The 13435-nt window shown below is 31.6% G+C and overlaps 4 protein-coding genes and 1 pseudogene across 4 annotated transcripts; 3 read left to right on the forward strand and 2 right to left on the reverse strand.

Annotated features, from left to right (window-relative positions):
- The first annotated feature begins 36 nt into the window (after positions 1-36).
- Positions 37-885, forward strand: LOC110685020 (pathogenesis-related protein PRB1-3-like). The gene has a single exon (XM_021861478.1). It carries the CDS (start codon positions 128-130, stop codon positions 563-565), a length of 438 nt encoding a protein of 145 aa, XP_021717170.1. The 5' UTR covers positions 37-127; the 3' UTR covers positions 566-885.
- Positions 886-1749: 864 nt separating this feature from the next.
- LOC110685021 lies at positions 1750-3062 on the forward strand (annotated as a pseudogene).
- A 1074-nt stretch (positions 3063-4136) lies between these two features.
- Positions 4137-4982, forward strand: LOC110685022 (pathogenesis-related protein PR-1 type-like). The gene has a single exon (XM_021861479.1). It carries the CDS (start codon positions 4207-4209, stop codon positions 4696-4698), a length of 492 nt encoding a protein of 163 aa, XP_021717171.1. The 5' UTR covers positions 4137-4206; the 3' UTR covers positions 4699-4982.
- Positions 4983-10162: 5180 nt separating this feature from the next.
- LOC110685024 (pathogenesis-related protein PRB1-3-like) lies at positions 10163-11201 on the reverse strand. Its single transcript, XM_021861482.1, has one exon. It carries the CDS (start codon positions 10966-10968, stop codon positions 10477-10479), a length of 492 nt encoding a protein of 163 aa, XP_021717174.1. The 5' UTR covers positions 10969-11201; the 3' UTR covers positions 10163-10476.
- Positions 11202-11647: 446 nt separating this feature from the next.
- On the reverse strand, positions 11648-13358 carry LOC110685023 (basic form of pathogenesis-related protein 1-like). The gene has a single exon (XM_021861481.1). It carries the CDS (start codon positions 12545-12547, stop codon positions 12041-12043), a length of 507 nt encoding a protein of 168 aa, XP_021717173.1. The 5' UTR covers positions 12548-13358; the 3' UTR covers positions 11648-12040.
- Between the last annotated feature and the right edge of the window lie 77 nt (positions 13359-13435).

Consider the following 13435-nt stretch of genomic DNA (forward strand, 5'->3'; position numbering starts at 1 on the left):
TCAACACTTAGCTAAGAATATTCAAGAACTCCCTCCTATATAATCTCCCATCTCATGGACATAAAATCCATCCCGAATATTTATTACACATCTCTTTGTAACATTAGTAACAATCCAAAAAAAAAAAATGCATTCACTCAAAAACCATGCAACCTTTTCATGCTTTGTCATAGCAATCCTAGCCTTTGCACAATTATGTTACGCGCAAAATTCACCACAAGACTATGTCGATGCCCACAATGCAGCTAGGGCTGCCGTGGGTGTTGGTAACATACAATGGGATGACCAAGTCGCGGCCTACGCCCAACAATATGCCAACCAACGAATTAATGATTGTGCTTTGCAGCATTCTGGAGGACCTTACGGAGAGAATATCGTAGCTGGTCCGGGTGATGCTAGTGGCACCGATGCAGTAAAAATTTGGGTTGATGAGAAGGCTAACTACGATTATAATTCAAATACTTGCGCTCCTAATAAGGTGTGTGGACATTATACTCAAGTGGTTTGGCGTGACTCCGTTCGTCTTGGATGTGCTAGGGTTCCATGTAACGGTGGTGGGAAATAAGGGATCCAACTTGCTTGGGATGAGAATCGAACCCCTCTCACAGGGTTGGAAGGAGGACCTTCAACCACTAGGTCAACCTTGATTCTCAACGTATTTTATATATTTAGAAGTGGAAAGAATTATTAGATGACCATATCTATACCAGTATACCTCTATCATTAAAATAAGGAGTTTTTTTTTTTTTTTTTTTTTTTTTTTTTTTTTTTTTTTAAGTATAGTTCAAATAATTTAAACTCGCTAAAGCTGGAGTAATATTCTCTACTCCATACTTAATAATGTATGTGGAATAAATCTTATAAACACCTATGTTGGCCATGTAAGGTTTGTTCTTTGGGATGAACAAATAAATAAATTGTAATTTATTTACAATTACAGTTTATAAATTCATGCATCACTTTGTATGAGAGTAACGTTTATATAGAGCCTTGCTTAAATTCAAAATATTTGAGAATAATAAATAAAAAATAATAAAAAACCTACATACATTATTTGACAGTATTTGTGAGTATTATTTTCTCAAAAAAAAATATATAAAAAAAAATTAATTAAAAAATTGTGAGTATTATGGTTATTGCGAGTAGAAATGAAACCCCTAACTTCAGTTAAGCTCATGAGAGGTCAGGGATGGAGAGTGCGTGATATACTATAGATGTAAAATACGATCGAGCTTAAGTTAGATATTTAAATCGAAATACCACACCTCACCAAATTAGAAGAACTCAAACTACTATACTATACACTAGATTAAATCATGAGTGAGTATAATCAAATTAGAATACCTTATCCTAGGAGAAGAGAACAATATATAAATTCTTTATTAAAATTATTATGGAATTAATTTCACAATATTCTATTATTTTAATTTCAGACGAAAGGAGTAATTGGAAGTAAAAAAATGCACGTCTATTTGAGTAGCATATATATGCTCATGCATAACTATCATATAAGGGTTATATTACACGAGACATTGTTATATACTCCCAGGTGTACCGTACACCCAACTAATTCAAGATTAGTTTTTGCTATAAAAACGAGAACAAATTACTTATGGGTGAACGATGCACCCGAATGTATATAACAATATCCAATACAAGATCATAGCCTCTTTTTGAGAAAAGTAGTGTTCTTATAGCAGCAGCCCTATCTATATCAATCCCGCTGATAATTTCATTTTGGCACAAATTTTACATTAATTGTGTACTATTCAACGGAAATAAGCATCAATTATATCGTTTTTCTATCATAATGTGAACGGGGATAAACATTAATTGTGTACTATTCAACGGGGATAAACATCATCTAAAGATGTGGCCATAATATGTATTAGGATCACTTCAATTCCCCCCCCCCCCTTTTTGTAATTTTTAATTTTTTTTAATTTTAAAAATGAACATTTTCCTTTGTATATCTAAATTACTACTGTAATAATTCATTTTTTGACGTAAAATGTATGTAGATAATAAATTATATATGCACAATAATTCTGTCTTTTTGATTGGTAAAGTACCTAAATTCTAAGAATAATCACACAAAACTTAGCCACAAGAAATACTTTTTCTATATATCCTTCAAAAAAAATAAAAATAAAAGAAATAGTTTTCTAGACTAAACGGTTTGAATTATCATCCATAATAAGTTAGAAGTCTAGGAAGTTTGCATATTTTCTAGATACCAGCCTAACTTTGGCTCTATACTCAATAGAAATTTCAAAAGCATCCCACTATAAAATCCCCTAATTCTTTCACTTAAAATTCATCCAAGTAATAATAATAATAATAATCACCACTTTCATTTGTTACATTAAAAAATTACAAAAAATAAAAATAAAAAATGAATATGCCCAAAAACCTAGCAATATTTTTATGCTTTATCATAGTAACCCTAGCAATTGGCCAAATATGCCATGCACAAAATTCACCACAAGATTATGTTAATGCCCACAATGCAGCTAGGGCTGCAGTGGGTGTTGGAAACATACAATGGGATGACCAAGTCACGGCGTACGCCCAACAATACGCCAACCAAAGAATGGCTGATTGTGCTTTGCCGAAGGTGGCGGTGACTTCACCGGCACAGATGCAGTAAAACTGTGGGTGAATGAGAAGGCCGATTACGACTATAACACCAATACTTGTGCTTCTGGTAAGGTGTGTGGACATTATACTCAAGTGGTTTGGCGTAACTCGGTTCGTCTTGGTTGTGCTAGGGTTCAATGTCAAAATAATGGATGGTTTTTTGTTACTTGCAACTATGATCCACCGGGCAATTTTGCAGGCCAGAAACCTTACTAGAGTTTTTACTAAAGCTTGATGTGTATCAAATATAGAATAATGTATGTATTTCAGCTCACTAGAGCATTGATGATACTCAATAAGAAGCTATACATGCTGAATTAATCAATATATGTAACGTTTTTTACGTAAGGTTTGTTGATTAAATAGAAACAATTAAATAAAATAGTAGTAACATTCTTGATTAAGACTCAAAGTATTAAAAAAACGAAGGAAGTATATGTTTTTGGATTTGTACGTGCTGATGACCCAGGTTGATGTATCATCTCAACTTTTGTCAGCATTAACCATAAAATGTAACCAAATGCAATGTTTACAGTTACTTCTAATAGAATCCATAGTTTCAATAAGAATTTTTACTAATTGAATCGATCAAAGATTTCAAATATACATTATAGTATATTACTGAATCAAATAGAAACTCAACAATATATAAATCTATTAACTTCGGGCTAAAGGAGTACTAATATCAGAAAATAAGGAATGTATACGATAGCATTCAAAATTTCACCCATTTAATAATTCATGAACCAATTAGTGAAAAGAAGGCATTGCACGTCCCTTGAAATAGTATATGCATAGCCTCACCACACAACTTTTATTTGTTTTTGTGACTTGTATAAATTAATTTGAGAAGTACTTGTTATTCTTATAGCATTTGCCATATCCTTTTCATTATCTCACAATTTATTTTTGGGACGAAGCTTTTATTAACTGTACTAATATTTACTACGTAACTCGTAGAAAACTCTACACAAATTAGTATCTCTTTAACTAATTAATTAGCCTACGTTTGCAATCGTACGTGTTGCACGTTATTACTAGCAACAATAAAATTATCTACCATCACTTTTACTCCAATAAGATGGCATAGTAGTACTCTCTACTCCAAATATATATACGATGTAACAAATTACATTTATAACGGTGAATTTGAAAGGGTTTGTAGGGGGATGATCATAATGTATGCCTTTAAGAGAGTTACAAGGGTGAATGATAATATAGATGATATTTGATCTTAGATATTGAATTTCTCAAGACTTTGACTAACTAAGCAAGTTGATCATCCACAAAAAATACTACTCTTGACGACTTAAGTGGCTAAATGGCGTGGATAAGATTATAAGTTTGGAATACTTGGAATTTTATTAATTAATTGTTTGTACATTTTGTTGATGCTTGTCATTCTTAAACTTTGAATATTCTACCTTGGAAAATAATGCCACCACCCTTACAAAGAAATTTATGCATCTCCCCCCTATAAAAACCCCATAAAACCATGCACTACTCATCAAATATAACTTATATACATCAACTCTTTATTATAAGTTTAGTAACAACCCTAAAAAAATGTTGTCCAAAAGCCTAATTTTTGCTTGCTTCATTTTTGCAACCCTAGCCCTTACCCATATGTGCCATGCACAAAATTCACCACAAGACTATGTTAACGCCCACAATGCGGCCAGGGCCGCAGTGGGCGTTGGAAACATACAATGGGATAATCGAGTGGCGCAATACGCCCAACAATATGCCAACCAAAGAAAAGGTGACTGTGCTTTGCGACACTCCGGCAGTAAACAGTATGGGGAGAATATTGCCACCGGTAGTGGTGCTTTTCTGACTGGCACAGCCGCGGTAAAGCTGTGGGTAGATGAGAAAGCCGATTATAACTATAATTCAAATACTTGTGCTCCTAATAAGGTGTGTGGACATTATACTCAAGTGGTTTGGCGTAACTCGGTTCGTCTAGGATGTGCTAGGGTTCAATGTAACAATGGAGGTTATTTCGTTACATGTAACTATGATCCTCCAGGCAATTGGGTTGGCCAGAAACCTTACTAAATGTTTTGATAAAATTAACGACTAATTCTCAATAAACTGAGAACAACCTTGGAATAATAATAATAATAATATATGATCAATATGATATATATGTATCTCTTTTAAACCTTTCCTTTAACTTCATGTTGTTATAATAAAGAGTGAATTGGAATAAGCTCACTAGATCTTTTTTTTTAGTGAAATTCACTTAATTTTATATATGTGGTACTCCATATTATTATGTATGTAAGTTGTTAAGAGAGATACAAATGAATAAATGAATGTATACTTTATTATTTTAATTACATTGCATATATGTTGTATACGCCTTGCAATCATTTACGTATGTATGGTAATCGTATATTTTTACATATATAATACCCTTAAGATCCTCCCGGTTTCAAAAGATTTTGGGATCGATTTTCATCACCCTCCCTTGTGGCTTTTTATAAACAAAAAAACAAAAACAAAAATCCTCTAAAAGTTTGCACCAAAGTAGCAAGAAATACTTATAAATCCAAGAAATATGAATTGATCGACCATAACTCCATAATTCGTCTCTTTTTCGATCTAATACTCAATAGATTAATTAATGTATGTATGTATTTCAGCTCACTAGAATACTGATGATGATACTCAAAATAAAAAGCCATGCGAATTAATCTATGTCTTAAAGCTAATTTGATTTTTGGGATTTATTTTATGTGAAGATTAATTAAAAGGATAGCTAATGTGAATTAATTATGTCGTTAATAACACCAATCCATGCGTGCCGTGATTTTTTCTAAATGTACTGTATAGCAAAAGCCCTTTTTGTTTTGTAATGCAGTTGGAAAAATGCAACCCATGTATATATATATATATATTCTCAACCATATAAAATTAGTCTAGCTAGCTCAACCATTAATTATAATTCGTGGCTACTTAGCTCCTGTTAGTTGTACGAACATTGTCGAAAGGTACTTCCCCCATTCTAAAGTAATTGTTATATTTAGACTTTTAAACCATATATTAGTATCTCTTTTAATCATATTTTGCAAATCTTACATATATTAAGGGAAGTCTTGTTTAAATTTTCTTGATATACTACTCTTACAATATCAACTTGTTATTAAGATTTTGTTAATAAATGATTAAAGATATTGATAATTAGTGGTCTTATATATGAATGCATTGACAAGCATGGACTCCTGTAGATGTGAGTAACGATTATACGTAGTATATTTTAAACACTAGAAGGGAACAATGTAATTTCGCATAGTAACAAAATTGAAAAGGCCATCCATTTCCTAGCTTCTTTCTTGGGTGATAAATTTTTTATTTTTATTTTTATTTTTTTATTTTTTTTTATTGTAATAGTTTGATTCAGTTTATTAAGCATAGGTAAAAATAAAAATATGATAATGATGCCTTCTTGACTAGCCTGTTGAGCTATTGAAAGGGCCTCAAGAAGTCATGCATGCATCTAGAAAACGTGTAACTTGGGGAAAGAATATATATTCGTTATCGTAACCCTTTTTCTATTTGTAACTATCTTATATTGTAAGGGGGCAAATATTGTAATTAAGTAGCTAGCCGCCTCATTTAGTTATTTTACCACGACAAATGAATAAAAATAAAAATTAAATTAAAAAGAATTGATGTAACAAGTAAACAATTTATTCAAAGGTTTGAATTCCATTTTGTAGTTATCATACTTGGTAGTTTTCAATTAACTCAAAGTAAATGTTTATAAATTATTTTATTGATCAAATAATTTTAGGCTAGTTGAATTAAAATTTGACAAATCTATCTTAATTAATGAGACTAAATAGAGGTGGGGGTAAACGTGGATTAAATGACTATGGGATGAAGTTTTCAAACAGTCAAACACCTTCAAGTAGAAAACGTATTCTTACTCGTACTATTTTTTATCCAATCTAATGGTTCTTAAACGTCTATAGTCCATATTTTCCCAAAGATATGTGGTCAACACACTCATCAGCAAGTTTTCAATATCATACGTCTCAAAGGAAAGTCTTGCAAATCAACAGTTTTGGGTCATAATTATAACATATGACTTCTTTTACTGTTTCTACTTAGAAAACACAAATTTGACACTCACTTTAATGAAAAATAAACACAGCCCTTAGCTCTTGGGGCGGACTATGTACTACAATATAAGAAACTACGGAGTAAAAAAGAAAATATTAAAGATAGATTAATATAAATTAGATACAGATTGATTGCACGTGATATTATCATGAATTTTCATCTTTATTTCATTATACTCCATAAAAAAATATATAGTTAATGCCTATATGTAGCCCTTAGGTTTCAATACCTTCCCTTAAAAATTGACGAAGGTTTCCCATTTTTCTATGTAATGCTTGTTCATTAAATTTCATCCAAGATAAATAAATTTTAATTACTACTCTATACCACTTATTCACGACATTCCCTATTCAAAGTCAAAGGTCATAAAAATCAACTATACCTATTCCTCCTTTCTCTAATAAACTGAAGGTTTTTATAATTAGCATTTGTAAATGTATATATGTGTGTGTATAATTTCAAATATGGAGTACTATCCTTAAATCCTTATTAATGTATGATTTCTACTAATTACATACGGTATAACAAAGAAAGATATATAGTTAATTAATTTAATCTACGAGGCAGAATAATTGAAGTGTATTTGTTTAATTATTTCCGTAAAAATTCTACAATGTCATTCTTTAAAAATGACACCACAATCTGCTGATATGGCAAAATCTGATAGGACCATATTTTGTATTTTTATTATTAATTTGGATTATTTTTAATGTCCATAATGTATTAAAATTGTATTTTTTTAATACATGTATTTTTTTTAGAAATACTTATTTATAAATTATGAAAAACTTTTTTATAATAAAAATTAATTTTCGAATTTATAATTATAATTATAAATCATAAAATTAAATTCATTCATCATCTACGTCAAAATTTTTCATCATCGTTTATCATATCGTTCATCATCGAGCATCATTATCGTTCATCGTTCATCATCACTCATCACTCATCACTCATCATCGTTCATCGTTCATTATCACTCATCATCGTGATTTTCCTTTAATTTGCATTGATCATTCCCTAGACTCCATATATAGTGCATACCTTATAATTGAAGCATCCATGCAATACCTTATGGTTCCAAACGACATTATATGACCCTAAGATGTATCCCCTAAGGTCTCAATACTTTTCGCCACCGGGCCCCGTAACCTCAAAAATTCCTCAAAAAGCATGGGTAATAGCCTTCAATTTTGGAATTTTTTGACCTTTTTTCGCCGAAAAATAAAAATTGTCGTGATGTTTACCATGGTCTCTAATATTCTCCGGGAGTCCAATTGAGTGGGTGGAACCATCCAATTTGCCTTAAAACGATCAATTTACCGATTCGCAACTTGCACCGATTTTGTGAACTCAAGCCTACCACGGACATTTATGACATTATATAATCGTCATATATGGTTCCAAACGACATTATATGATCCTAAGATGTATCGCCTAAGGTCTTAATACTTTTCGCCACCATGATCGTTTTTAGGTTACGGGGTCTATCTATATCAATCCCGCTGATAATTTCATTTTGGCACAAATTTTACATTAATTGTGTACTATTCAACGGAAATAAGCATCAATTATATCGTTTTTCTATCATAATGTGAACGGGGATAAACATTAATTGTGTACTATTCAACGGGGATAAACATCATCTAAAGATGTGGCCATAATATGTATTAGGATCACTTCAATTCCCCCCCCCCCCTTTTTGTAATTTTTAATTTTTTTTAATTTTAAAAATGAACATTTTCCTTTGTATATCTAAATTACTACTGTAATAATTCATTTTTTGACGTATCCTAAAAACGATCATGGTGGCGAAAAGTATCGCCTAAGGTCTTAATACTTTTCGCCACCAGACCCCGTAACCTAAAAACGATCAATTTACCGATTCGCAACTTGCACCGATTTTGTGAACTCAAGCCTACCACGGACATTTATGACATTATATAATCGTCATATATGGTTCCAAACGACATTATATGATCCTAAGATGTATCGCCTAAGGTCTTAATACTTTTCGCCACCATGATCGTTTTTAGGTTACGGGGTCTGGTGGCGAAAAGTATTAAGACCTTAGGCGATACTTTTCGCCACCATGATCGTTTTTAGGATACGTCAAAAAATGAATTATTACAGTAGTAATTTAGATATACAAAGGAAAATGTTCATTTTTAAAATTAAAAAAAATTAAAAATTACAAAAAGGGGGGGGGGGGGAATTGAAGTGATCCTAATACATATTATGGCCACATCTTTAGATGATGTTTATCCCCGTTGAATAGTACACAATTAATGTTTATCCCCGTTCACATTATGATAGAAAAACGATATAATTGATGCTTATTTCCGTTGAATAGTACACAATTAATGTAAAATTTGTGCCAAAATGAAATTATCAGCGGGATTGATATAGATAGGGCTGCTGCTATAAGAACACTACTTTTCTCAAAAAGAGGCTATGATCTTGTATTGGATATTGTTATATACATTCGGGTGCATCGTTCACCCATAAGTAATTTGTTCTCGTTTTTATAGCAAAAACTAATCTTGAATTAGTTGGGTGTACGGTACACCTGGGAGTATATAACAATGTCTCGTGTAATATAACCCTTATATGATAGTTATGCATGAGCATATATATGCTACTCAAATAGACGTGCATTTTTTTACTTCCAATTACTCCTTTCGTCTGAAATTAAAATAATAGAATATTGTGAAATTAATTCCATAATAATTTTAATAAAGAATTTATATATTGTTCTCTTCTCCTAGGATAAGGTATTCTAATTTGATTATACTCACTCATGATTTAATCTAGTGTATAGTATAGTAGTTTGAGTTCTTCTAATTTGGTGAGGTGTGGTATTTCGATTTAAATATCTAACTTAAGCTCGATCGTATTTTACATCTATAGTATATCACGCACTCTCCATCCCTGACCTCTCATGAGCTTAACTGAAGTTAGGGGTTTCATTTCTACTCGCAATAACCATAATACTCACAATTTTTTAATTAATTTTTTTTTATATATTTTTTTTTGAGAAAATAATACTCACAAATACTGTCAAATAATGTATGTAGGTTTTTTATTATTTTTTATTTATTATTCTCAAATATTTTGAATTTAAGCAAGGCTCTATATAAACGTTACTCTCATACAAAGTGATGCATGAATTTATAAACTGTAATTGTAAATAAATTACAATTTATTTATTTGTTCATCCCAAAGAACAAACCTTACATGGCCAACATAGGTGTTTATAAGATTTATTCCACATACATTATTAAGTATGGAGTAGAGAATATTACTCCAGCTTTAGCGAGTTTAAATTATTTGAACTATACTTAAAAAAAAAAAAAAAAAAAAAAAAAAAAAAAAAAAAAAAAAAAACTCCTTATTTTAATGATAGAGGTATACTGGTATAGATATGGTCATCTAATAATTCTTTCCACTTCTAAATATATAAAATACGTTGAGAATCAAGGTTGACCTAGTGGTTGAAGGTCCTCCTTCCAACCCTGTGAGAGGGGTTCGATTCTCATCCCAAGCAAGTTGGATCCCTTATTTCCCCCCAACTTGCAAGTGTTAAATACTAGTATACAAGATTATTGATATCTCATACAAAATTAAATACTAGTAAATGTCGTAGTAAGCAAAGTAACATAGATGAAGTATTATTACGTGGTTTAACAAGAACGATCATAAAGTCTAGTAAGGTTTTTGGCCAATAATATTTCCTCGAGGATCATAGTTGCAAGTGATGAAAATCCCACCACCGTTACATGGAACCCTAGCACATCCAAGACGAACGGAGTCACGCCAAACCACTTGAGTATAATGTCCACACACCTTATTAGGAGCACAAGTATTTGAATTATAATCGTAGTTAGCCTTCTCATCAACCCAAATTTTTACTGCATCGGTGCCACTAGCATCACCCGGACCAGCTACGATATTCTCTCCGTAAGGTCCTCCAGAATGCTGCAAAGCACAATCATTAATTCGTTGGTTGGCATATTGTTGGGCGTAGGCCGCGACTTGGTCATCCCATTGTATGTTACCAACACCCACGGCAGCCCTAGCTGCATTGTGGGCATCGACATAGTCTTGTGGTGAATTTTGCGCGTAACATAATTGTGCAAAGGCTAGGATTGCTATGACAAAGCATGAAAAGGTTGCATGGTTTTTGAGTGAATGCATTTTTTTTTTTTGGATTGTTACTAATGTTACAAAGAGATGTGTAATAAATATTCGGGATGGATTTTATGTCCATGAGATGGGAGATTATATAGGAGGGAGTTCTTGAATATTCTTAGCTAAGTGTTGAAAGTTAGATGAAGAAAATTCAAAGCCTAAGTTAGATAGGATAGCACCAGGAAAAAATGAAATCATCCAACTAGTTTTTGCGTTCAAGATTTGTGTGATTATTTTTAAGATTTTTTTTTTTTTTTTGTGATTTCGTTATTATGGTTATTGACGGTTCTAAGTATGTCATTCTACTGCTTATCCCTCTAATTTTTTTAAAAGCAACACTTTTAAAATGGAAATATTTAACACTATTTTTTTTAACAAAATATTCAATACTATTTCATTATATCTTTATCATCTAATTTTACTCACTTGTATTATTTTCTTATTTCTAACTCTTGTCTACATTTCTAAGCTTACTTTTAAACAAACTTCCTCCATTATTAATTAAATGACATAATTCTTTTATCACGTTTGTTAATTTGTATAGTTAACCGTAAATTTTTCTAATTATTAATAAGTAATACTATTAAATTTTGAAATTTTAGTTCGGCCACATATTGTTTGTCTTTGTCAACAAAACATTTTTTTTATGGTATAGAGGACTTTGACTAGACCTCAACCCTCAAGATTTTTTTTTTTTTTTTTTTTTTTTTTTTTTTTTTTTTTTTTTTGTCTAGTATTTGTGAGCTAGGCACTTGAGAGTGAAGGGGAAAATAAAGGAATCTCTAAAATTTAATGTAAGAGTCTTACCAAATGAGTCAACACTTAATTAGTTCAACAGGACAACAATAATGGATTGGAGCATATAGCAATATTGTCATTCTAACCATAATGGTTAGATTTGAGTCATTTGATATAAGAAAACAGGAAATTAAATTATACATGATATACATTTTCATGCAAATTGTAAAGGATTTTTACAATAATCCCAATGAACAAACAACCACACCACCACCACCACTGCCGCGGCTTTATTTATTTATAAATTCACAACTTATATTTAATTGATATATAATAAGGCTTAGAAAGGCCTTTGGCCAATTATGTTGCCTGGTGGATTATAGCTGCACATAACAAAAATCCATCCATTAACACATTGAACCCTAGCACACCCAACATTAACCGAATCATGCCAAACCAGTTGAGTATAGGTCAAACAATCTGTACCAACTGCACAAGTATTCAAACTATAATCATACTCAACCTTCTGTTGCAACCATAGTTCTACGGCGTCTGTGCCAGAGAACAACGGGTTGCTACTTACGGCGAGGTTTTCTCCATAGGGCCCGTTGGAACGTATGAGGGCACAATCGTCAACCCGGCTCAGGGCATATCGTCTGGCATAGGATGCCAATGTGCTGTCCCACTCTATGTTTACAACGCCCACTTCCGCCCTTGCGGCGTTATGGGCATCTAGGTAGTCTTGGGGAGAATTTTGTGCAAGGCATATTTGGACTAATGCTAGGGTTGCTATGATGAGGCATGAAAATGTTGCAAGTGTATTACTTTTAAACAAACTTGTACACATCTTTTGTTTTTAGAAATTAAGACAAATAAAAAGATATATTAAGGCTCTTGGAAAATATATCAAATAATGCTAAAGATGTTGTACAATTTATAGTGGATAAGTAATTAAAATTTATTTGCAATGTCACCATCTAAAAGCTCATGAGCAAGAATTGATCAAATGGTTCTCAGTAAATGAAAATTAAAAATTAAGGATTAAAAAAGAAGGAAAAAAAGAAGAAGAATTGATCATAATATCATTATATATGCTTCAAAGAAATTATCAAAATATTGATTTTATATACTATGTATGACTGTAAACATGCCTATCATTTTGCTACTTGATTTGTTGCTGATCAAGACGATTAGTAAATCACAAATTAAAATGCGGAACTTTAATCGAGCGACCAAACAACTATGCCTATAAGAATTATGAAAAAATCAACTTATTGATCCATTAATTTTTTTTTTTTTTTTTTTTTTTTTTTTTTTTTTTGAGGAAAGATCCATTCAATTCATAATTCTACACTCTGTATTCTTTTAACCCCAAATTTTATTATTAATTTTTTATGTTTTATTTTTTTTGAAAGATAACCCCAACTTATTATACATTGAAAATTTATACTACCTCCGTTACAAGTTATGTGCAATGATTTGACATAAAGCAGAGAGGAAAAATGTCTAATTGTTGCACATAACCTGTAACGGAGGCAGTAGATTGATGTTCAATCCTTGAAAAATAATTAGCACTCTATAACGTAAAAATTCAATCCTTGGAAACAATAAACAAAAACTAATCAAGATTGAAGTTTCCAAACACTTTCCGCCACCAGGCCCCGTAACCTAAAAAATTCCTCAAAAAAGTGGATAATAGCCTTCAATTTTGAAATTTTTTGACCTTTTTTCGCCC

The sequence above is a fragment of the Chenopodium quinoa genome, unplaced genomic scaffold (genome assembly GCF_001683475.1).
Source record: "Chenopodium quinoa cultivar QQ74 unplaced genomic scaffold, ASM168347v1, whole genome shotgun sequence".
In the NCBI taxonomy this organism is placed as follows: domain Eukaryota; kingdom Viridiplantae; phylum Streptophyta; class Magnoliopsida; order Caryophyllales; family Amaranthaceae; genus Chenopodium; species Chenopodium quinoa.

Coding starts and splice junctions, on each gene's coding strand:
- LOC110685020 (XM_021861478.1), top strand. CDS start 128: ATGCATTCACTCAAAAACCATGCAACCTTTTCATGCTTTGTCATAGCA.
- LOC110685022 (XM_021861479.1), top strand. CDS start 4,207: ATGTTGTCCAAAAGCCTAATTTTTGCTTGCTTCATTTTTGCAACCCTA.
- LOC110685024 (XM_021861482.1), bottom strand. CDS start 10,968: ATGCATTCACTCAAAAACCATGCAACCTTTTCATGCTTTGTCATAGCA.
- LOC110685023 (XM_021861481.1), bottom strand. CDS start 12,547: ATGTGTACAAGTTTGTTTAAAAGTAATACACTTGCAACATTTTCATGC.